This window comes from Sebastes umbrosus, chromosome 12 (assembly GCF_015220745.1).
Source record: "Sebastes umbrosus isolate fSebUmb1 chromosome 12, fSebUmb1.pri, whole genome shotgun sequence".
NCBI classification, from domain to species: domain Eukaryota; kingdom Metazoa; phylum Chordata; class Actinopteri; order Perciformes; family Sebastidae; genus Sebastes; species Sebastes umbrosus.
In genome coordinates this window covers 9,890,951-9,915,617 of record NC_051280.1, presented here as the reverse complement: position 1 = coordinate 9,915,617, position 24,667 = coordinate 9,890,951, and the positions used below count along the sequence as shown (strand labels likewise).

Here is a 24,667-nt window from a genome sequence, read left to right as displayed (position 1 = left end):
AATTAAATATATATTTGGTGCTTTGCCAAATGCACGCTGCAATCATTTGCATTCACTTACAGCTTACTCTATATTTATTTATAGCAAATTGAGTCCGTAGCAAGCTGAGATCTTATATGCCAACAACACTCCCCAGGCTGGTTAGGCTTCCTAACTGCACCACTGGCTTTGTAGAAAATACAGTCAGTCCACACGTCCAACAAAATAATTTTACAGTATAGAAAAAAAATAATAATTGGATTTTATCGCCCTTGCCTCAAAAATGCTCCCATTTCAGTCCAGTTATCATAAATTGTTGGGTTTTGAGTAACTACAGACAAAAACTCTGTGCTACGGGTGAGTATGAGCAACCCTGTCAACATTTAGGTCAATCCAAAGTGTGACAGCCACCAAAACATTCACATTTATGAGACAGCAGAAAAGTATATGTATATCACACAACATGCTGTGCCATTCCAAAGAGTTCAGTTCCATTTATCCATATACATACGGAGTAGAGAGGTTGTGTAATATCTTGATTCATATTCTTTACAGTCAAATGAGTTGCTTAAAGGACATAAATACATAGTGTGGATTTAACAATAGCAGCGTTTGTCTGTGCTGCTGAAAAGTCTACAGCAAATGCAAAATGACAGTAATTATCTTTTCTCTCTCAGAGTGTTTGCCAATTCAGCAGTGGTGAGTAGGAAGTAAAATTTAATTTATGATAATGAAGGATACTGGATAGATTTTCCAAAATAGATGATTTTCTGTCACTTCGAAAACAGTGACAACAAAAATATCTGGTTTGCTTCTTGTGCAAGTTTTAGGGTTAGGTTTTAGCGTAATTAAGTGGCAAATCTGAAAAATGATCTACTCATTACAAGTGTTAGCATTTGGTAGGAAAATATTCAAACTGAGCCGGAGCATAATAGCATAATAATTCTGGCTTTCAACACTGACTTTTGACATAAACAATGAGACAACTATGGCAACCAGAACACACCTCTGATGATAAAAAAAAAAAAGTCTCGTACTCATGCTCAAACAACTTCTAAATGTTTATGACCATTATTCGATTAACAATGTCACATACACTCCTCTAGATATCTCACAATTACACTCACAACAACTCTATAAACATGTCATGGCAGGCTTCAGTAACAAAGTGTTATTACAGTGTCAAACCTACTGTTGCCGGCCATGAAATATTTATGTCCCCTTGGCTAATGTCAAGGTGTCAGAACAGAGATCCTTACAACAGACTGTCATTTTTAAAGAAAGCCATTTGGAAGCAGAGGCACAATAACAGTCACAAACATAAATGTTTAAATTGTGTTAACTTAATGCGTATCACACCATCCTGAATCACACATCTGAACAAAAAACTATTCTGTTTTACTTAATAGGTCTGCTGGTTTCAACTCACCAGGTTGGACTTTCACTTTTGGATCAATCTTTGATTCGATAAACCTTGGTTGTAGCTGACACACACAGTACAGCATTACAAAAGCTATATTGTGCTCACAATATTGGTAGGGAAATCTCTATTTTCATTGGTAAGTAGGGACGCACCGATACCGATACTGGATCGGATATCGGGCTGATACAGATTCAAATTGCTGGATCATATATCGGTGACAATGTGGCGATCCATTCTAATCAATTCTATGTTTATATACTATATACATTATATACTGGAATTTGAATTCCTGTTTAAGTTTTGACCAATATGTTGCCGTATTAAAAAGGTTTACAACTGAATTGTAATTCTTGTTCATTTTGAAGATTTTTTTGCCAAGTTGTTGGTAAACAATTTATTAATTTAATTATAAATTAAAATTCATAAAACTTATATCTATGCATTTATTTGCTACATTTTGTTTTACAAAGATAAGAGAGCAATGTTTAAGTCAAGACTGATGTTGCCTTACACAAAAGAATAATCCCAGTCACTTCCACACAGTGAGGCATACAGCTTATTAATTAAACACTGGTATCGAACCGGTACTCGGTATCAACTGATACACAAAGCCCAGGTATTGATAACGCTATCGGGACTGAAAAAGTTGAATCAGTGCATCCCTATTGTAAGAACAATATTCACATAAACAAACCTCCAACTCACAGCCTCAAAGAGTGTTTTTAACCTACGTTTGCAGAAAAAAATGTTTGACTTGTTTGTTTAGTTTTCTCAAACTGTTTTCATTCTGCTGTGTGAATCATTGCATCTGTGCGTAGAGCTCTGTGTGTGAACTTCTGAAACCTGAATGCTGTCATCATGTTTTGGTCAGTGGAAAGCGCATATGGTGATGAGTGAGTTGCATTTTTTTTTATTTAATACAGGGCCACCTGTTTTTCATCTTTGAAAGCACAACATGTTTTGCTGTTAGGTGAAACTGGCTGCAGTCAACATCACAGGGAAAGAAAAATAAGGCTGCCGTCCAATGATGTTTGCTAGGGTAAGGGGCTGCTTGCTTACTCTAAACTTATCCACTCCAAACCCAGCTAGTCACAGCCGATCTGTTAGGACGCCCACTTGGATGCCCAAATTATTCTGTCAAAACTCCAGAGCTGCCGTGGGCTGCAGTCACATCTGATGAGAGGCAGTTTCCAAAGAAAGGAGAAGTGGAACTGTTAAATCTTCCACTATTCTTACACATTTTCTCTGCCCATTTAATCCTTTCCAGGGTGATGAAGGGCTGCACCCTACCACAGCCCGAAAGGACAAGAAAGCACCCTGGAAAGTTTCCACTCTGTCTGAGGACTAACATGGAGAGACAGACAATCACATTTAAGGCAATGGACAATTCAGACTGTGGTTCATCTTACTTAAATCGGAAGAAACACATAAAGAAGCCCAAACAGATGATAGATGGACTGAGCCACCTCACCACATTGTGCATTGTGTTTTTACTTAATCTCCCATAAAAGAAACTATATTTTCCTGAAGCCCTTTCTATACTTTCAGGTACTATCTTGATATACCTCATTTTCATTATCTTCATCTATTAAACCAATATTTGGGCATTTCAACACGAGCAGTATTTGAGTGAAACTTAATATGTTTTTTCGACATTCACTCTGGCTGGTTTTGTTTCATGTAACATCAAATTCCAAATGGATAGTTAATATTGGCTAGAGGTCATACTGTGATAAAGCTTGCAATCGAAATTTAATTAAACGTGCAGTGGCGATTATCTCTTTTTATTACACGGCTTTGTTGAATATTTGATTCTGATTGGTCAATCACGGCGTTCTACAGTCTGTTTTTTCTTTATAGCAAACCGTTACTATGTATAACAGACAGTTGCTATGGGCGCAGTCCTGATGCCGGACTGTGGCGGACCTCTTTGTGTCAAATTATTGATTTCTTAATAAGTAGCCGTGTAATAAGCGGGATAATGTACAACTAGCAGGTCATTGTTGTGAAATAAACCCTGACAGGGCGATGCGGCACCCCGACGCAAAGCTGTACATTATCCCTTACGTAATATCCAGAAATTTTGTAAAATAGTTAGGATGGCATGTGTCCGGATTTATCCATCAGTATGGCTAATGTACGGTGCACGTGCAATTACGTTAGCTACAAGATGTACAGAAATGGTGATACAGGCGTGCCATGGGAATTTCAAAATAAAGCTGTATCTTAAAAATGGATATGTTTTCACGTTACATTGATGATATTGGATTGTTGATCATGAATCGATATATCAATACAGATCGATGTATCGTTACATCAATAAATTTAACACCGCAAATCTCACTGTGTGGACTGTTGGTTTAAATAACTGGGCAGATGGAGCCAAACTCTGGGAAGTTAACAGACATCCAACTGCTCTTGAGCAATGTATTTACCCTCCAACTGCTTCAGCAGAACTGCTTAGTGACCAATAGAAAACTTCTATCGTACTGGAAAGATACTGGGTGTAAAAGTTTGTAACTGAAGCAAAAAAGCAAAAAAGAACAAGAGCACATTCTCCTGGATAAAAGGAAGACGACTTGTTTAAATTGCCAACACCATGTAATTTTCAGCTATTTGGAGAGGAACACCATAAACAGCCCGTATTGACCGGTGGTGTCTCTTTTGTAGCAGGATAATTGCTCGTTCTCTCGGTTGATATTTTCTCGAACACAATAATCTGCTGTGTTTACAGCATTAACATTTTTCAGTAGTCTATTGATTTTTTTTGCCCGCTACTTCAGTGAATACATGCTCTGTGCCGATTTTGAAAGTGTATTTGAACTGCAAAAGATACCCCTCCCATGGCTCATCATATGTCATAACCAATTTGAACTGGGTTGAGCCACAAAGCAAAGCAGCAGCCACTGTTATTGCTGGAGAGTCTCATCAGGAATGCAGGTCATGGCTCACGAAATCCCTTTGTTCAAGTGCGCCAAGAAACTTCTGTCTCCTCCCGTCAAAGACACTTCTTGAGTTCAAGTATTCCCTGTTCAAACAGTTTCACTGGGAAACACTCCAACAGTACTGTGCGTCATTGCCCAACACGTCACCTCATCCCAACCTGCTGCTGACTGCTGATCTAGAGAGACCTCGAGACACCCCGACTCCTCAGGTCTGCAGTTTATACTACCTCTACTCTCATTCTGGGTGCACGATTATGGCCAAAATGCTAATCAGGATTATTTTGATCAATATTGCGATCACAATTATTCATAGATTTTAGGGACAAAATATTTTTATTGCAATTTCACATTTGAATAAACAGAGCGCTGCTTTCACTTCCATATTGTGCTACATTACAACCGTCAAAAATTCTGAATGTTATCGTTTTACTTTGTTATTGTCATCTATAGTGGTTATTTGCATAAAAACATACACTTCAAATGAGTAGGAAATAAATGATTATATTTTTAAATATTTGCTTTGATTTAAAAATCTTGGCATTAGTAGTTCTAATTATATATTATAAGCTGCTTAGAGGCAGTAATAGGAACTTAAACGGGTCATAATTCCCTCTATTATCTATTTTATATTGCTGTGAAAACATCTCTTTCAAACAACTGGATTTATTCAAGCTTCACGCCAAAAACGACATTTTACAAGATGACATTTGAACACATCATGATAGGGTTATAATTTACCATCGCCCAACAATACTCATTTCTACGGAGCAGAGCTTGAACGCACCATAATGTACCTCAACGGAACTTCCGTTAAGAGAGCCCTCTAGCCGGTGTCTGATTAAGTTAGTTGTTCCAAATGTTTTAAGGGTTGTTCCTCCACGGCTTATTTTGGACTTGCAGTTGTGATAAATTGCAGCTTTATGTATTCTTCACTCACACTGAAGAACTTCCACACCAAGGACATGCGTGTGTGTGACGTTAGTGACTGTGCCGCTGTGTGCTGACGTAAAAACCCGGATAGCCTATATGAGAGTGAAAACAGGCCAGCTGCTGATGGACGGTGCATCTCTAGCTGTTAGTTTAGGAAGCGCTTGGTTTATGCAGCAGAATTTCCTATGAGCGGAGCATTTTAAAACATCAAAATTGCAGTCGATCATGTTCATTTAATTGCGGGAGGCAAAAATCTTGATCGCGATTAATATTTGATTAATTGTGCAGCCCTTACTCACATTGTCGGCAAGCCCAGAGAAGGCTGAAAAGCTAACCACACCCTATGTCTGAAACCAAATGTGTGCCCCTAACCTGACAGGGCTTTGCCTCCTCCTTCGCTGCCTTTCCACTATCTTAACAAAGAAGAAACAATCTGTCCACTTTCCTTACAAAAGGGAAAACATTGATTGGCATACCAAAATGAAAAGGTGACTCCTGATGAGTCAAGGACATGCTCTCACCGCATCCTGTGAGGACATCCTCTAGAGGAGGGTCTGAATGGCAATCAAAGTATAGAAGCCATAGCTAGAGCTCAAGTCAAGAGCTTATATTAGACAAGGCACATATTAGAGACGATAAGAAAATCTATCTATACCAATCAAGAATGCTGTCTGCAAACAAAATATCCATTTAGCACAATGTCTAAACTAATGATGGATGTTTTTAAGACTCTTAGTTGATGCAATGATAGTGTTTTTTATAGATGGGGTCATCTCATCATCATGAAATATAAACTTAATGTTTTACTGCTACGCTTTGTCCCAGTATTATCAAAGCTGCCTCTTCAAATGCTACAGAAAACATTCTTGAACAACTGTGGGAAAACTGGTAAGGAGAAATAAGATAAATGTCAAACAAAAGTAGCCTGAAGCACTTTTTTTTCAAAACATATTTCCAGCCTTTCTTCAAAAACAGAAAAAACGTCTGAAGCTTTATGTTCAGTCAAAAAAAATTGCCAGTGGTCTCTTATAGTGAATCTTAACTGAAGTAAAACAGCTTGAGCACGAAAAGCCGAATAAACAGCTGTGCGTCTTACGCCTCCACAACTCATTTGTATGCGTAATGAGCGCTCCACACATTATTTAATACCTCATCTCAATTATTTTGAGCACTGAAAATACTGTGTCATAAGAGTACGTGACTAATGGCTCTGGACGGAGAGGAACATTATAACAGCACGACGCCACAGAGACCTTTGTGTTATTTGTTTCAGTAATATGACAGATTTTAGATTCCCGTATGGTAATGAGGTCTTGGTAATCAGGAGTGTTTCCCCTGTTTAAAGGATCGAGTCATTCAAAATACAAAAAAGGATTTGGTTTGTGGTGGTCACAGCATTGAACAATTTCATTTTTAAAAATGGAACTGCAACCTCTCTCTTTGCAGACATAGCCCTCCTCTCACCCTGATTATCCACAGACCTGACTGTTAATCATTTTCACAGGGACTATTTCTTCTGTAAAAACAAAGAAGTTCCAAAAAAAAAAACAGCCCACAACAAGCTCTTTGTTTGGCCAGATATATAAAAGCTAATATCTGCCAGAAAAAGAAAAAAAAATACTAGTATTACTAATATTATAAAAGTTTTTAAGGTAGAGAATAAACTTTCACGCTCAAGAAATAAACAGATGGAATGTTAATGACAAAAATAAAAGTAAGCCAGTGTGACATTAGTGTTGTCAAATATCTTATCTCGACACATATCGATGAATATTTGAAACCGTTTCAATACTCCTTTTCCACAGTACACTGGTACCAGCCATGCCTTCTGCTCGTTGTTCTTTCCGAAAGCGAGTTGACACGCACACCACTACTTATCTTTAAAAAAAATCTAAGATTTTATGACCTCAATGTCCTTTCAATTTTTCCCTGTGTTATCGAAAATCGATATTTTGTCATGGTATTATATTGAGGTTAGAAATTCCAGTATTGTGACAACACTATATGAGATACCAAGTAAAAAAATGTATTAAGTTAAAACATTTTAAGTCAAGATACAGTAGGTAATCAAAATATATGCAGCCTGGTGTGTGCCATCAGAATAATTTTTATAACGTTTAATTTAGGGCTGTCTATCGATTAAAATATTTAATCTTGATTAATTGCATGATTGTATAGTTAATCATGATTAATCGCACATGTTTTAACAATTTAAAATGTACCTTAAAAGGGAGATTTGTCAGGTATTTAATACTCTTATCAACATTGGAGTGGCCAAATATGCTTGCTTTATGCAAATATAATACTGTATATATTATTGAAAATCAATTCACAACACAAAACAATGACAATTATTGTCCAGAAACCCTCACAGGTACTGCATTTAGCATTAGATAATATGCTCCAATTATAACATGGCAAACTGCAGCCCAACGGGCAACAACAGCTGTCAGTGTGTCAGTGTGCTGACTTGACTATGACTTGCCCCAAACTGCATGTAATTATCATAAAGTGGGCATGTCTGTAAAGGAGAGACTTATGGGTACCTACAGAATGATTGCTTTAATTTTTTATCATGTGTAAGCAGCGTGCTGCCTAAAAGTTAAAATGAAATCCGACCCACAAAGCAGCAGCAGCAGGAGCTCTGATTGGCCAGACTATTTGATTAGTAAGTTAAAACAAATATATATTTATTTTTATTATTTTGACTCCATATTTTTTTATATATATTTTTCAATATGTGTATTTTATCATTTTATTTTTTTCCTTGGCACAAATGGGCTACCATACATTACCATTAGAGGTAAACTTGAAATGTTTTGGGGTAATTTCAGTGAACTGAACCTTTTAACTTCACATTTGCTCTAAAACACTATAGTAGTTTAGCCAAAATGAAACCATAATATTCTTTCTCATATAAAACTAAAATAGAATATTTTGCAAAATGAACCAACAAAGCAGCAGCAGGAGCTCTGATTGGCCAGACTATTTAATAAGTAAGTTAAAAAAAAAATTTCAATATGTGTAATTTATTTTTTTCTTGGCACAAATGGGCTCCCATATAAAGTCCATTAGAGGAAACCTTTTGGGGGTAATTTCAGTGAACGGAACCTTTTAATTTCCCATTTGCACTAAAACACTAAAGTAGTTCACCAAAAATGAAACCATAATATTCCTTCTCATATAAAACTAAATAGGATATTTTTGCATGCTGCCATCATATCATCTCCTCGCGCTCTTTCTCTCTCTCTCTCTCTTTGCGCGTGGCACAATAACGCAGCAGCAGCTCTGATCTCGTGCCTCTATATCTCCTCTATTTCCATGCTGAATACTGCCAGCTGCAACTTTTGTCAGCGCACAGCTGCCGGTGGTTCCTCCTCACACACACGCATATACACACACACACACACACACACACACACACACAACAAGCTGGCTTCATTAAAAGTCCAGAGGAGGCAGCTGGATGATGTCATATCCGTGAAGAAAAGGGTCCCTAGAACCTAAACGCAGCTCGGATTTGCGCTGCATGCGTGCCCACAAACTTTTTGCCCCTCTCTCCCCTCCAGTGACGAGCTTTCTCCCCCTGCTGCCCACATGGCGTGCGTAACGGGGACGAGTGGATGGATGCGCTCTCCTCCTCATCCTCTTCCTCCTGTTCCTCCTCCTCCCCAGGAAGCCGCGGTTCTCACCAGCAGCAGCTCGTAGAGTGGACGAGGTGGCTGCGAGCCCACACGGGCACAAAACCTGCGTGAAAACATTGTTTTGTACCCGTCGCAGGAGGAGAGGAGAGGAGAGGAGAGGAGAGGTGGAGGAGGGAGAAACACCGAAGCCCAGCAGACAGGATGTGGTCGCTGTCCGTGGTCCTGAACCCGCTGCTGGTCCTGCTGCTGTTCGGATACTGCCCTTCAGTGGTGAGTCACAGAGAACTTCAACACGAGCTTAACAGCATGCTGTGTAATGTGCTTGTTTTTAAAGTTCATCTTTCATTAGGGTGGCGCAATTGCGCAATGGTTGGTGGATAACCAACAACAGAGACAATCAGTTCAGCTTACAGGCTTTTTTTTTTGCATGTTTGGCTGCTCTCTTCTTCTATTGTATATTGGTAGAAATTAAATTTTTTTATTCTTATTTTATTCTAACGTTTATATCTATTCTTTTGTTATTATACTGTTTACTTGCTCTAACAAAACCAAAGCAAATTCCTAGTGTATATACCTCTTACACCTGGTAATAAACACGATTCTGATTCTTTGCTATATAGTCACTGTGTGCACTCCATCCAGCATTGGTAGGAATTAACAATAACATGCCAGAAATGTTTTGGGGAAAAAAAAAAAATCATGTGAATTTAAAGTAGTGGTAGAGGAAGAGCCACCCCTCACAGCACTCATGTTTATTGCCTTACATCAACCACATTGCACTGATATTGATCCTGGAGCATTGCCATGCAGGCATATAACTCACTTTTAAGAGAGAGAGTTCAAATCATTGTAAAAAGATAAATAAATATTGCTGCTGGGAATTATATCCAAATTCCCCTCTCCCAGATCAGAGGAAGCTGCACTAAAACATCTTAATATATTCTTACTTTAACTGAAAAAGATTGATTCATTTCTCATTCCAATTTCTTTTTGCATGCTACCTTCTTAATGCTTTATAGGGAAATCCATCCTGCCCAGTTTAAGCTTTACGAAAATGTGGGAATGCATTTGGGAGCATTATCTCAAATTAGGAAGAGCAGCTTGCGGATCACCGAGCCATTTGGACAAGAACAATGGTCGATTAGGTTCATCCCACCCATGCAGAGCACAACATCCCTGTGCCAGTGTCTTGATTGCAAAGCAGTGTCCTCACACACACTACATCACCTTGCCATGATTGAAAGTGGTGCGCAGAATTAATGTTTTCCTTGTTTGTTCACAAAAAAACAGGAAACCTTTACAGGATGCTCAAAAAAACTGAGTACAGATCTGTCAGAAAGTCTAAATGAACGGCAAGAAACAAAAGAGGAACCAGCTGTCTGAATTATTCAATGAGCGGGGGTAAAAAAAAACCTCTTTGTGCAGAGTTGGAGAGTGCATCTGGCTTGGCTGAGCTAAAGATTCATTTTAATATGAGGAGATGTGAGAGTGAGGAGAGGGGGGAAAGGATGTGCGTCACTCAAGAGACGGAGGAGAAAGACCGGTTTAACAGAGTAATGAAACTGGCTTCTTTTTAGGAGCCTTTCAAAGCAAAGTAAGGGTGTTTTTTCCCTTCCTCTTTTATTCCATTCAGCTATGATGCCATGAGAGATGCAGATTCCAGCTATGGTGCACCAAGCCATCCAGTATCTCTTACACTACTACCACCATAAACTACACATGACCTCTAGATATATATTCTATGCAATATCACTTCTTTCTTCTGCTGCTTTTCAGTGGTTGGATTCTTTAATTAAATGCGCGTTTGTACAGTTCAGAGGTAGAACATAATGTATCAAATAAGATTGTAAAGGCAAGATTATGATATTGTACTTCCATGGCTTTTATCTAATAATCATATAAAGGACCAACTTAGCATCAGGGCATCAGTAGAATAAGCTTTAATTCAGAGATCACAAACTTTACCAGCAACCAATAGCAAAGGGAGACAAAGATCGGGCCTGTGGTGTTTTGATAATACCTGAAACAATTTTCTTACAATCTGATAACATAAGGGAGTTGTGCTGGGAGAAAGAATGAAAGCTCAGGAGATTGATAGCGCAGAATTATATTTTTATATATACTTTTTTATTTTTATTTTACTTAGATAAGAAAGCAAAAAGAAGATGTGGCAGAGGAGATGTAAAAAAACTAAATTAGTGATAAATTTCTTCATTGCAAATTCAAGGTTTGATCAGCCGTTTCATTCTTAAAGGGGGAAGTACGCCATTTTCAAAATTCATACATGTTATCCCTATGGTCTAAGACAGTCCAAAAATGTTAGTAAACATGAACAACTCTCTCCCAAATCCAAAAACTAGAGTTCTAAATCTCAAACTTGTGATGTCATAGGGTATAAAGTGTGGAGCTGCTCCATAGACAATGAATAGGGAAAGATGTTCTAGATGATACTGAGAGCACCCAGAGGAATGTTCTGAGTAGGGATGCTAATTTTGAATTTTTTCGTTAACCGCTCATTAACCGTTAACCGACAAGATTAGTGCGTTGTCTAATAAACCGCCCAGCTGCAACGATAAACCGATACACAAACAGGTTAAATCCATCATTTATCGCCAGCTGCAGTGTATATACTGTATATATATGCACAGTGTATATATAGACAACTGAGTCCCAAGTTCACCCGACCGGGAGAATTACTGTAGCAGCCACGATGCTGCATGTCATGCTGTGGACACATGCAGTCACTTTCCCAGTAAAAGTCTCTACCTCATCATTTAGTATAGCTGCGAGGTGTCAGCTGTCAGCTGTGTTTCTGCCTGGCGTAACGTTAGCGAGTGTACGACAGACCGTGTGAGTGTGACGACGGTGAGTATGACGTTATCAGTAGCGTTAATGCTGTGAACGTAGCAGTGCAGTGTGTGTACAGTTAATTGATGTCAGTGAATAAATGCTACAACTCCTCAAGACCCAAGCCAAGCTCCTGTATCTGCAACACCGACTCAGGCTCACTTAAGGTGGGCTGTTAAGGTGGACCGGCTATTCTCCTTTAAGTGACAAGACGCTCCTCTAAGTTTTGCTCATGTCGGTTAACAGTTTAACGGTTAATTATTAACATCCCCAGTTCAGAGTATATGGGAACATTTTCTGTTTCACAACACTACAATAGAATAAAGAAAACCAACATTCTGTGGGTCCATTAAATCAGTCTCCCATTCATTGTCTATGGAGCAGCTCCAGACTTAATACCCAATAACGTCACCAGTTTGAGACTTACTTCTCAGGTTTCTGGCTTTGAGAGAGAGGAGTTCATGTTCACAAATACTGGACTGAACTTTCTTAGGCCATGGAAATAACATATTGAAATTCTTAATTTATGTGGTGTTCCCCTTTAAAACACGGGATTGTTCTATGGCAGTAATACAGTATAACTACAAAGTGAAAATGATGAGTCAATGACTGAGCTTTTTCCCGTGGCGTGACGTCTGCCTGCTCATAGGGGCCATTATCTTTCAAGGCTGATTCCCAACGCTTTTTAGAAAGGTTCAGGTTGACAGGTAAGGATGAATGGGAGAAGGAAAAGGGATGCCTGCACTATGAACACAGGGCACTCCTCTTTTCTGTCCACAAGCTTCAAAGGCTGGCTGAGGCCAAAGTTCAAATTTCACATGCTATTCTCCAGCCAGATTGAGCTTTAGAATGCAAAAACAAAATCCAAATAAGGGTTGGTTTTCTGCCAAAAGATGCTGGTAGTGCAGACAAATTTACCGTCCGCAGTCAAAGGGTGCCAGTATTTGGCTGGAGGCGGTGTTAATTTCCCATGCTGACAATAAACAGCAGTATTGTTCAAATACAGATGCTGTTTGCGAGTCTGATACTTTTGCAGCACTTCAGGACACTTTGATCAATATTTGGAGTGGAACTAGTTTCTACTGTGTACATATTCGTTGATGGTACTGCATTAGAATATGCTGCATTGGCTTATGATGCATAACTTTTATGTTCTTTAAGCTTTATACTCTAGTGCTGCGGAGCATATTGGCTGTAATAAAGAGCGGGAAAAGCTTCCACAAATCAGGTTTATCTGCGTCTCCCAGCAGGACTTTCAGTTAAGGCCTAGTGAGGAGTAACAGAGGAATTTCCACACTTGGGTTATTCATCAAGGCCAGGAAACACTATTTATTGTTGAAGAGGAAATTCACTCGAGAGCATATACTGTGGAGGAATATATTAAAACAAAAGCAATGTATTCTTTCAAAGCCGTGGCTTTTTTATAAGTGAGTGGAATTGGTTGATGTTAAAGCTTTGGGGTGCGTAAGGCAGAAGAATGGATGACCCATGAGGAAAAAATAAAACATAACAGCTGTGTGCCGCAATTTCATGATAGCAATATCATGATAGCAATATCATCGGTGTTGGATCTCTGGAGTGTGTGTGTGTGCCTGCCTGCAGATGTGTGTGCTGTGTATTTATGACTGTGCTTCTGTATGCAGACCATCAGGCCAAAGGAGGGGTGGCAGGTGTACAGCTCAGCTCAAGATGCGGATGGGCGTTGTATCTGCACAGTGGTGGCACCTGAACAGAATCTGTGCTCCAGAGATGCCAAAGGCAGACAGCTCCGCCAGCTCCTGGAGAAGGTGCGTGCACGCAGCCGCTCACATTTCTGCTTATGCAACAATGCACAGACTCTCTAAACACACACACACACACACACACACACACACACACACACACACACACACACACACACACATACTGTAAACAGCAACCAGCACACCTAAAGTCATATCGACATGTCACATTGATTTCTATCGTTATTCATGCTTCTTTGTTGCCCTAATCCTCTGAGAGATTGCACCAGCCAGGTCCATAACCCTATTTTCCACGTCTGCATATATTACATGGTTGACATCAGCTGAATGGCTGCTCTCCATCCCACCTTAACACAACAGGAGTGCTCCCAGTATTTTGCAACGAACCATTCAAGGCTCTTGGTTCAGTATTATCAGGCTTTATGGAACCAGTGTATAATAATTAGGTGGATCTATTGGCAGAAATGGAATATAATATTAATAAGTATATTTTCTTTAATGTATAATCACCTGATAATAACAATCCTGTTTTCGTTATCTTAGAATGAGACGTTTATATCTACATAGGGGTCCTCTCTCCATGGAGTCCGCCATGTTGCACCGCCATGTTTCTACAGTAGCCCAGAACGGACAATCTTAACTTTCCTTGCTTGGGTCGGAGTCAATAACGTTACTCGCTCCCGTCGTCGCTGACGCTCTCTCTCTCTTGCTTCACCACTCACTTCCCATGCACACACTCTACGCACTGGCTCTGCTCCAAATGACCTACGCTACTCTTACAACAACTGGTTCTAGAGAGCGCCATTCGCGTTTTCGCGTCGGCCACCATAGTTCTTCTACGCGCTTGGCACACAGGAGAGGCTTCAGTTGGTGGCAATCTCCTCACCTCGCCGCTAGATACCGCCAGATCCTACACACTGGACCTTTATGCTTTTGATTAGGACCCTTATTTCTGTCAGAAAGTGAACTCTAATCAAAATAAGCCTTTCAAGAAATAGTTTGTATTATTTATTTTTTTCCACATTTACACCATGATTTAAAAAATAAATCAAAAGTATGGATTTTGAATTGATCGCAAAAAAATAGCTCTGAATACAACAGCCAACATTGTGAATTGAAGTAGAAACACGACTTTCAATTCCAAATGAAGTTGTTTTTTTAATGCATTACCTACTAACACACAGATTGCACGGTACCAGAGTTACTTTTCCTCAATCACTACGCCATATAAGGAACATTGCTCTAGCCTACATTTTAATGTTGTACGCCAAAGGGTGTTCTCTGTCGTTCACTGGGGTCTTTGACACTAATGTACTAAGCTGCCTAGGGGCTTCAGTGAGGCCATTTCGGGATCCCTGTACCAGAGCCAGAAAAGTATGCAGAACACAATGTGTGAGTGTTGTGCCACTTTGCTAGCGATGTGCTCCAATAATGTTGGCTGGCTACAATTAGAGCCGAAGAGAAGAGAGAGAAAGGAACCACATTTCTTCTTGTTCACATGCCCCATAAACCTTTAGGCTTTTGTTAAACCGCAGAGGGTTTCTGTGTCAAATATCTACTCTGAAATGTGTTATCAAACCTTGCAGATTCACTAGTTTATCCGTGACATTCAAAAAACAGGCAATTTGTTTTGAATTATAACTGATGAAGTGAAATATATGCTTCAAAACTGAATAATAAAGTGTCCATGTAACAGTTACGTGTCCATGTAAAAGCCATTTAAAGCTCTATTCGGCTCACACATAGATGGTTAAAAGACAATCTCGTTGAAGGTCAAAATGTTGATTTGTTCCCCGGGAAGTTAGAGCATGGCAGGCTACTGAACGGCTGAACATGGAGGACATTTTAATCTCGCAGCGGATGGAAAAATCAATGCTGCTGCACTGTTTCATTCTTTTCAAAAGGTGCAGAACATGTCGCAGTCAATCGAGGTGCTGAACCTGCGGACGCAGAGGGACTTTCAGTATATCATGAGGATGGAGAGCCAGATCAAAGGACTGCGGTCAAAGTTTCGACAGATCGAATCGGACAGGAAGACGCTCGTCAACAAAAACTTTCAGGTATATTTGTGTTTGATGTTTAACTTTGTGAAAAACATCACAGGAGAGGCTGTGAAAGGATCCCCTCTAAAGACACCTTAGAAGCATCTGAATAGATAAACTTTCATTCCTGACTAGATCAATACCACTGCCCGGCAGAGGACAAAATTGTCTTAAAAAGCTAGACAGGCTGTGGAGGAAGCATCCAGTATGGATTCTCAAAACTCTTTTATCAGCGAGCGTGATAAGATCCTGATGGTTATATGAAGCATTTCCATTTTCCATGTGTATAGAATATTGTACTCTTTGTAGCTGTGATCAAGCACAATACTTTAGTTTTCATTTACAAAAACGCCTCTGTTGCATTATGTTATACATGCTGCTGCCTCTTCCTGTGAACCCCACTGTAAAAAAAGTTATTGGTAGAGGTGGAAGGTAACTAAGTACATTTACTCAACTACTACATTTAAGTACAACTTTGAGGTACTTTACTTGAGTATTTCCATTTTACTAACAGTATTACTTCTACTCCACTGCATTTTGGAAGCCAATATTGGACTTCTTACCACTACAATACATTTGACAACTTTGCAGTTACTTTGCAGATTCAGATTATTAATACAAAATAAATCAACTAATAAATTAAAGTATGATGTATTAATATGGATTTAATTTCTATAAACAGATCATGCATTCACATCTAATCTGTAGCGACGGCACAAGATTTTGGCATCGGAAGTGTTCTGGTTTCCGTTTGTAGTCCGGGTAGTGTTGACCAATCACGTTTGAGAAAGCTTTGTTTAAATGCAGGTAAACAGTCCGTGTGGAGAGCAAAAGAGGCAGAATGCATTGGCCGAATGCAGTCTGGGAACCCACCGGCTATCGTCTGACGATGATCTCGCTTGGTATCAGTTTAAAATTAAACTGGCTACTTGTGAAACAATCCGGTCGTACAAATAGGCTCTCAACTCCAACTCCAGTCTCACATCTCAAGTTGCTAATTGGACGTTAAACAAGCAAGTATTGGCCCGGATATCCACTAGCTACACCGGAACCCCAGAAATATACCCCTTGCCCCCAGAGGCTTATCTGTCGTCAGACCGATAGCCGATGGGTCCCGAGATTGTTATGGATTAGGCCAGTGTTTCTCCCAAAAAAATTCTGGAGACTCACTTTTTAAAAATGTCAAACCATCGCGACCTAATTCACAATAAGCCTTATTTATAAATCATAAGAAGAGCAAATTTGTGCGTAAATGTACGTTCCTGACCACTTTTACTGTCATTTCCGGATCACCTTATATTATCTTGAATAGGTAAACCAGCCATTTTGAAGAGATATACGTTTGATAAATCACAACTTCATATTATGCATGTGCTATTGAAAACTTATACACATGTTAATACTTTATAAATGAAACCAAATCAATGCATTTAGGTGCATTTTTTCCTTCTCATCAGTAAAACCAACAGAATGTACGCTAGCCTTCATACTGGATTAAATGTTCTAAGTAAGCTACAATTATCAGAGCAATATGAACATTCAGGCTCCCTCATGAGGCTCAAAGGCATACTGCAAAGACTGGAAGAAATCCTGCAAATGTATCTGGCGCCCCTAATAAAATCGACCCATTCTTTGGCAATGACTGGATTAAGCTACTGAGTATCTTATAAAGTAGTAAATAAAGTAGTTAAAATAAGCTCTTTACCAGTTGCAACATCAGTGATGCTTACAATTTAATGCATCAATATAAATTCCAGTGGTAAACATATTGTTCTGACCATTCTGCTTAATAAGTACTCTTACTTGTAGTATTTTGAGTATATTTTGATGTTAATACTTTTGTAATTTTACTTAAGAGTTTTGAATGCAAGACTTTAATTTGTAACACAGTGGTATTACTACTTTTATTTACATGTAAATAAAATTCATCCACCAAACTTCATCCACCACTGGTTATTGGTAGAGCTGGGCAATACATCAAGTTCTGAATCGGACACAAAGTAACACAAATGCACGTATAGCCAATATTAATTCTTCTCATGAAGAAGAACTTTGCATTTTCACAGAAGAGAGGATTTCCATATACTTTGACATTGTATAATTGACACTGACATTACATAACAATTATAACCGGAGCAATTACTATAATGATTATTACAGTTATCATCCATCAGTGAAATTTGTTTGCGTCTTACTAGAGCTTCTCCCTCCTCCTTACTCTCAAGTTTCCTTTCTGATGATAAACTTTTGATTTAGAAAATCTTTCCTGCAAATATTCAATTAGTGTTTTTCTCTTTACGTTAATGTGCCAGAAAACCAAATGATATTGTTTTCCCTTAATCAACAATGTTTCTTGTAATAATCAATCTGTATGAAGAGTCTGGATTTTTTGGAGGGTAACTTATATTTATATTTATCAAATATCTACTCACTACTATAAGAACTGTTTCCAGATTGAGACATTTGTTTGCAGTGGTGTATTTTTGGTGTTTTCTAGGAGCTAAAGGGAAAGATGGAGTCCCTGCAGCCGCTGATCCCTGTCCTGGAGCAATACAAGACGGACGCTAAGCTCATCTCCCAGTTCAAAGAGGAGATCAGGAACCTGTCCGGTGTGTTGATGGGCATCCAGGAGGAAATGGGCGCCTACGACTACGAGGAGCTGCAGCAGAGGGTCCTAAACCTGGAAAACCGGCTCCGCAACTGCATGAGCAAACTCAGTAAGTCCATCGCAGAGGAAGCAGATTCAGGCACGGTGAACCCAGATTATTTGATGGCAGAGGGATCATAGGCACATTTCTTGCAGCTATCAGCAGATTGGCGTTTTAGATACAGAGTAGGGGACAGTAGAACTGCTACTGGCGGCAGAAATAATGTTGAGAAAACCTCAAAGAACAATTTTACAAGCTAGAGGTAAAGAGGTGGTAGTATAGCATCTTGAAGCTTTGTACTGTGGTTGCCAATTAAAAGAGTGCAATCAAGTCACAGTACAAAATCATGATTGCTAAGTTTTTCACGTCTATTTTTTTTTTTTATTTTGAATCCTTCTGGTTCCTTCCTTGCCATTTGCAGTTTGAAAAGCTGTAGCTCCTTTGCTCCACCCATCGATGTTCCACTCATCTAATTCTGCTTTCAGAGCAGCGTTGCCTCTGATAAAGGTTTGCATAACTAAACTCCAATTTGCCAACTGCCATGTTATCAACACTGATGGAACCTGTCAAAGTGTCACCATGAATAGCTAACATGTGAATGCTAATGGGACGTGGCTGGAAATCTGCCTGAGCTCGAGATGATTACTTACGCAGTGCATGAAGCTTTGATTGATTAGGTAAAATAGCAGTTAAATACTTAATAGGGAACTCGCACAGTTGCGTGCAAGTGATAGCCTACTGTCATTTGGCACAATTAAAGTGTCTGGCAATATGAATTAAGTGCAGCTATTTCAAATATTAAACAGTGTGGGATAAATGGACACGCAGCTCTGACACATAGGAAGTTTTACTAGTTGTTGTACAGCGGCAGTTTATCCTCTGTATTTCTATAAAAGCAGAGAAAAGCATGTGGCAGTGTGCAGATGCTGAGCACAAACAGCCCACATCTAGAACTTCTTTGTTTACTCGTTAGCCACAGATTGCAGCAATCCAGTGCTTTGAGATTTATTCCAGTATTACCATCATCATAACATTGGCTGTGGCTTTATCATGTGCTAGCTGGTGCGGTTTGTGACCAGAGCTGTGTGATGTGTTCTCAGCATGTGGCAAACTAATGAAGATCACTGGGCCTCTGACTGTGAAAACTTCAGGGACCAGATTTGGAGCCTGGATGACCGACCCGCAAGCGTCTCCCAAAAACAACAGGGTGAGCCGAGTTAATAGTCTTTGATGCAACGCGGGGTAGTTCAATAATTTACATCCGCTTCCCTCCTGTTGTTCAGTGGCGAGAGACGAAGTTGAATTGCAATATCATGCTCGCTAAAACTTTTTTACACAATTAACTGCTGGGATCAAACATAAAAGTCGATGTCGCTTGCTGAGCATTTTGGGCATTCTTTCAAATGAATGTGAAACTCAATACACTTTATTCCCTAATGCGTTTTGGCACAGGGCCTTCATCAGCGTGTTTAACAGAACGGGTAAAAGCACAGCCTTTACATACACCACAAGATGGCTGAGGCTTTGTCAATTATCCAATGAGCACTAGACACATTAATGGCCAGCTATCCTTGAGGCTTAAAGAAACAGTGTGTAACATTTAGGGGGATCTATTGGCAGAAATGGAATATGTTAAGTATGTTTTCTTTAGTGTATAATCACCTGAAAATAAGAATCGTTGTGTTTTCGTTACCTTAGAATGAACCGTTTATATCTACACAGTGAGCGGGTCCTATTCACAGAACCAGCTGCCATGTTTCTACACTAGCCCACAATTTGAAAAATCAAACACTGTGTTAACATTTCCTGCTTGGGCCGGAGTCAATGACGTTACAAGCTCCGGAGTTAACCCCCGTCACTCCACTCAGCCGCCAAGAAACAGGACACGAGAAACCTCTGTTTGTCTTGAGGAGCTGCAGCATTTATTTCTGCAAAAAACTGCAACTTCCACTGTACATCCACTTGATATTCATATTCTCAAAGCTAAATTAAGTCCATCTTCTGCTCCACTACCCCACATTGTACTTTTAAACATGTCAGTGCATTTCCCTCATATGCAAAACCATTTTTTTTTAATACAAAAAGACTGCAGAGGCCGTGTGTTCACCCTCAGGATCAAGTTGAAAAACACAGTAAAGATAAAAGCCTTTATTTGGTCAGGCATAACATTGGATACATTATGCCAAAACTAAGTAAAAGGTGTTTAACATAACTATTGTCTTTGCTTTGAACATTTTTGATGTTTTTAAAATTATTTGTTGACATCCATGTGTGCTATCTCACTAACTCTAGCAGTCTTCTTCTGCCTTTGCTGACACTTTGCTACGTGTCTTGGCTGTTAACAACCATCAACTGTCATTAAGTGTAATGGCATGAAGCAGGAATTTGCATTGTCTGCCTGCGTTTACGTGACCTGGCCTACTTATCGAAACATTGCTCCATAGCACTAGTTGGACTAGTGGTTGAAAACTCCACAGCAGATCTTAAACCGCTTGGTAAATATTAACTTTTTCCACTCCTTGAGGGCGCCGGACATCGCTGCATAAAAGTACCTGTGGTGACCGCTAGGATAATCACAGCCTCATGAAACTTTACAGTCACAAACTAGAGACCTAGAGCATTCAGAGGAAGGATGGCTGTCTTAGGTCTTGGTGTCTTAATGTGGTAAATTTGGAGGGATTGTTTTTAATTAATTTTTCGAGTGGTTAAAAAAAAAAGGGTTAAATTTAGAACCAAATCTGTGTAACAAATGGTATCAACCCAAACATTGCTGCAACAACGCATAAGACATAACAGAGCGTGGGAATGGCCATCATATATTTTGATCATAATGTTCTAAGCCGTTAAACACTTTCAAAGCTTATCTTAATTTTTATTTATGATTTATGAACAACTTGACACACAGATTAACACTAAAACTAATCTTCAGGTGATTTACACCACTTCTATCTGACATCTACTGTTGACCTGCTAAATTCCCATAAAGACCCCCTGTACACTTCTAAAAAAGACAAAAAGGGGTCTATGGTAAAGAGGGATGGAGTTGAAAAGGTTAAAAGCCTCCTAAATAAATGGAATAAAAACTACAAAACTCTCTTTTATTAAATAACTATAAAACTTTCAAATACAAAAATCCTTATTCATCCCACTCGGATGCAGTATTCTGAGATTATAAATCCAAAAGGTCTCTTTCTGTTTCCTAGAGTAGTTAATGTTGTGCTCCCTCGGTCCCAGTTTGACCTTATCAATACAAATAAAATAAAAATAAAATAAAAGTCCATCATTGAATGTTTTGCCTCCAGCAAATGTCTGGTTCTTTTTATATCCACTTTTATGGAGCTCCTGTGTTCTGTCCTCCTTTTATTTAGTGAAAGCCTTCCTTACTTTTTTCATGGACATGTTATATAGATTACTTTGTTTTACAGGTGATTATAATTACTTTTTTTTTTAACTTTAATTAGTATTTCTTGTACATTTACAGCTGGCACAGTTTCTCATAACTAAACATCACAGGAACGTCTGTATTCATTTGTCCTCAGGTCTGGTACATGGACAGCTACACCAACAACAAGATAGTCAAAGAGTATAAATCCATCGCTGATTTTGTGTCAGGTGTTGAGTCGAGAACCTACAACCTGCCTTTCAAATGGGCCGGAACCGACCACGTGGTGTACAATGGCTCCCTGTACTACAACAAGATGCAGAGCAACATCATCGTGAGGTACAGCTTTGAGACGGGCCGCGTGGTCACCCAGAGGGCTCTGGAGTCGGCGGGCTTCCACAACGTGTACCCCTACACCTGGGGAGGCTTCTCCGACATCGACATGATGGCGGACGAGCTGGGCCTGTGGGCCGTGTACGCCACAAACCAGAACGCCGGGAACATCGTCATCAGCCAGCTGAACCCGGATACGCTCCAGATCCTCAGCACATGGAACACAGAATACTCAAAGAGGAACGCCGGCGAGTCTTTTATGATCTGTGGGACGCTCTACATCACTAACTCCCACCTGACCGGTGCCAAGGTGTACTATGCTTACTCCACTAAGACCTCCACATACGAGTACACAGACATCCCCTTTCATAACCAGTACTTCCACATGTCTATGCTGGACTACAACTACAGGGACCGCGCCCTCTACGGCTGGAACAACGGCCACCAGGTGCTGTTTAATGTTACACTTTTCCACATCATTAAAACTGAGGACGACTCTTAAGCGGAGGAAGATACTGTACACATGAAAGAAATTATGGATGATGGATGGTTGCGCCTGAATGTTCAAATTAATTTATTTATTTATGTAATTTCCCTGATTATTTTCGGATATTTTATAGGAATCTATTTACAGACATCTTGCTATTTGCCTGTTTTCATATGAAGAGTTAATCAATTTCTCCATGTGAAAACGTGACACTTGGAGGTGCATTATGAAACATATTGCAGGTAATACAATTTTAATTTAATAATGGCACCTTTACTGAGCAACTATTAGAAACACTGAACAATGAACTTCCTGTAATTTCTGCAGTTCCTTTTTCTCCCCAAAAATGAAAGCTTTTCTTCCAAAAAGTCTTCATATTTTTAATGGTTTTCTCATTCAGTATTGCATTTATTCATGCCCCCTAATGTATTCATATTTTGACTGTGTTCACTAATTGTTCATTTTGTTTCCATTCTTTCCTTGCCATTTATTCATCATCATCTGCTAATTTATTCCTGCCTTTCACTGCCTCCATTTAGCTTTCAATTTATCTTTGTACTTTTCCTTTCAAATGTTTTTTTGCACTTGACCTTGTGCAAGACAATGAGAAATGTGGTGAACCATAATGCACCTGTATAGTTACTGTACTTGGCTATTTTGTGTCTATGAAGATTCTCAGTCATCCAGGTCATAGGATGTCTTGAAGTACTAAGTCAAAGTGCTTCAGCAAACTGCAGAACTGCTCGCCTTTAACTTCGTACTTTGAGATATTGGCTTTTTTGTAACTTCAGCAACAGTTTGTATGCCTTATTCAGTGCAGTACGTTCTGTAAGCCCAAGGGATAACCGCTCTCGTGCATGAATGTTGGCTATCCTAATAGCATTTTTACTGTAACTGTATATCTGTGTATTTTGTATCTGCACAACATCCCATTCTCCTTCGTCTCTAGTATATTAATGGTAAAGATCCATTTATACAAACAGCAGTAGATAACTTTAATAAGCATTCATTTGTGTAAATAAGAAGTTATACATAACCAAAATAAAAGTATTGTTTTCATTAAGTCACTGTTCTGTATATTTGTGTTGTCAGGATAACAGCTTGATAAATAAAGAGGCTTTTCTGCCACTAAAAGGAAACACTGAAACGCCTCAAACATGAAGTAGCGCTGCACTATAATTTAATGTGACGTCACTTTAAATTATAGACCTGAGTGCAACAATGTCTTTCTGCCAAAAACGTTATTTCATTATCCTCTAAAAAGGGCAAAGTGACTGAGGATATTTTTCATTTCCTGCACCACCTTACTCATTTTACGTCGCTGTAACTCTTTGTCAGAGCTTTTATCACATTCAGAGATATTTGCTGTTTTCCTGGTTACTTTCAGTCAGTGGCAGAACAAGTACTCGGATCTTTACTATTCTTAACTACAATGTACAAATACTGTTACAAATAAATATTGTAGAAGTATAAAGTAGCAGAAAACGTAAATACTCAAGTTCTTCAAAATTGTATAATCTAAATTTTAAATAATTTGAATAAATTGTAATTATAAATACAGTAGTTCAGTAAATGTACTTAGTTACACTCCACCACTGCTTTCAGTAAGGAAGAGGACCTCATCATCTAAATGTCACTTTGTACTCGATGACAACAGCTCGTAAAAGCTTCACGCTTTGTTGGTTTGACTGAGTTCTGAGGATTGATTGTGACTCTTTGTCGAAGAGCATCTAAATATAAATGGATGGTAAACGGAATTCAATTTATATAGCATCTTTCTAGTCTTCCGAACGCTCAAAGCGCTTTACACTACATGTCAGCATTCACCCATTCACACACACACACACACACCTTGCCATGCAAGGTGCCAACCTGCCCATCAGGATCTAATCTAAATATTCATTCACACACAAATGGCACAGCCTTCGGGAGCAATTTGAGAACCTCCGGCCTTCCGATTGGTGGACAACCCGCTCTAACTCTAAACCCCACAGCCGCCCCTAATACCTTATAATATACTGGCCTGCGTCACAAATCCATACTGTAAAATAAGGCTATAAAGTATATATATTATGTGGTAATATTGACAGTGGACTTGGCAGTTAGTAAACAATAAATACATGTATAAAAAATTGTGCACAAAATGAACTACTCTTTCAATTCATTTGTGAGCACAGCCAATAGATGTAGATGTGTGAAATGTATGTATGTACTGTATATACATGCTCATTTGTGTAAAATTGTCATCATTAGCATATGAATTCT

At 39.1% G+C, this 24,667-nt stretch overlaps 1 protein-coding gene and 1 long non-coding RNA gene across 3 annotated transcripts in view; one reads left to right on the top strand and one right to left on the bottom strand.

The window, feature by feature from the left end:
• Positions 1 to 24,667, bottom strand: part of LOC119498374 — a 51,867-nt gene that overhangs the window by 13,575 nt on the left and 13,625 nt on the right. The gene's annotated exons all lie outside the window — the stretch shown is intronic.
• On the top strand, positions 8,589 to 23,465 carry LOC119498373 (noelin-3-like). The gene is made up of 6 exons (XM_037787206.1): positions 8,589 to 9,191; positions 13,412 to 13,555; positions 15,415 to 15,570; positions 18,050 to 18,269; positions 19,301 to 19,407; positions 21,740 to 23,465. The coding sequence occupies exons 1-6, from the start codon at positions 9,123 to 9,125 to the stop codon at positions 22,415 to 22,417; spliced, it is 1,374 nt and encodes a 457-aa protein (XP_037643134.1). The 5' UTR covers positions 8,589 to 9,122; the 3' UTR covers positions 22,418 to 23,465.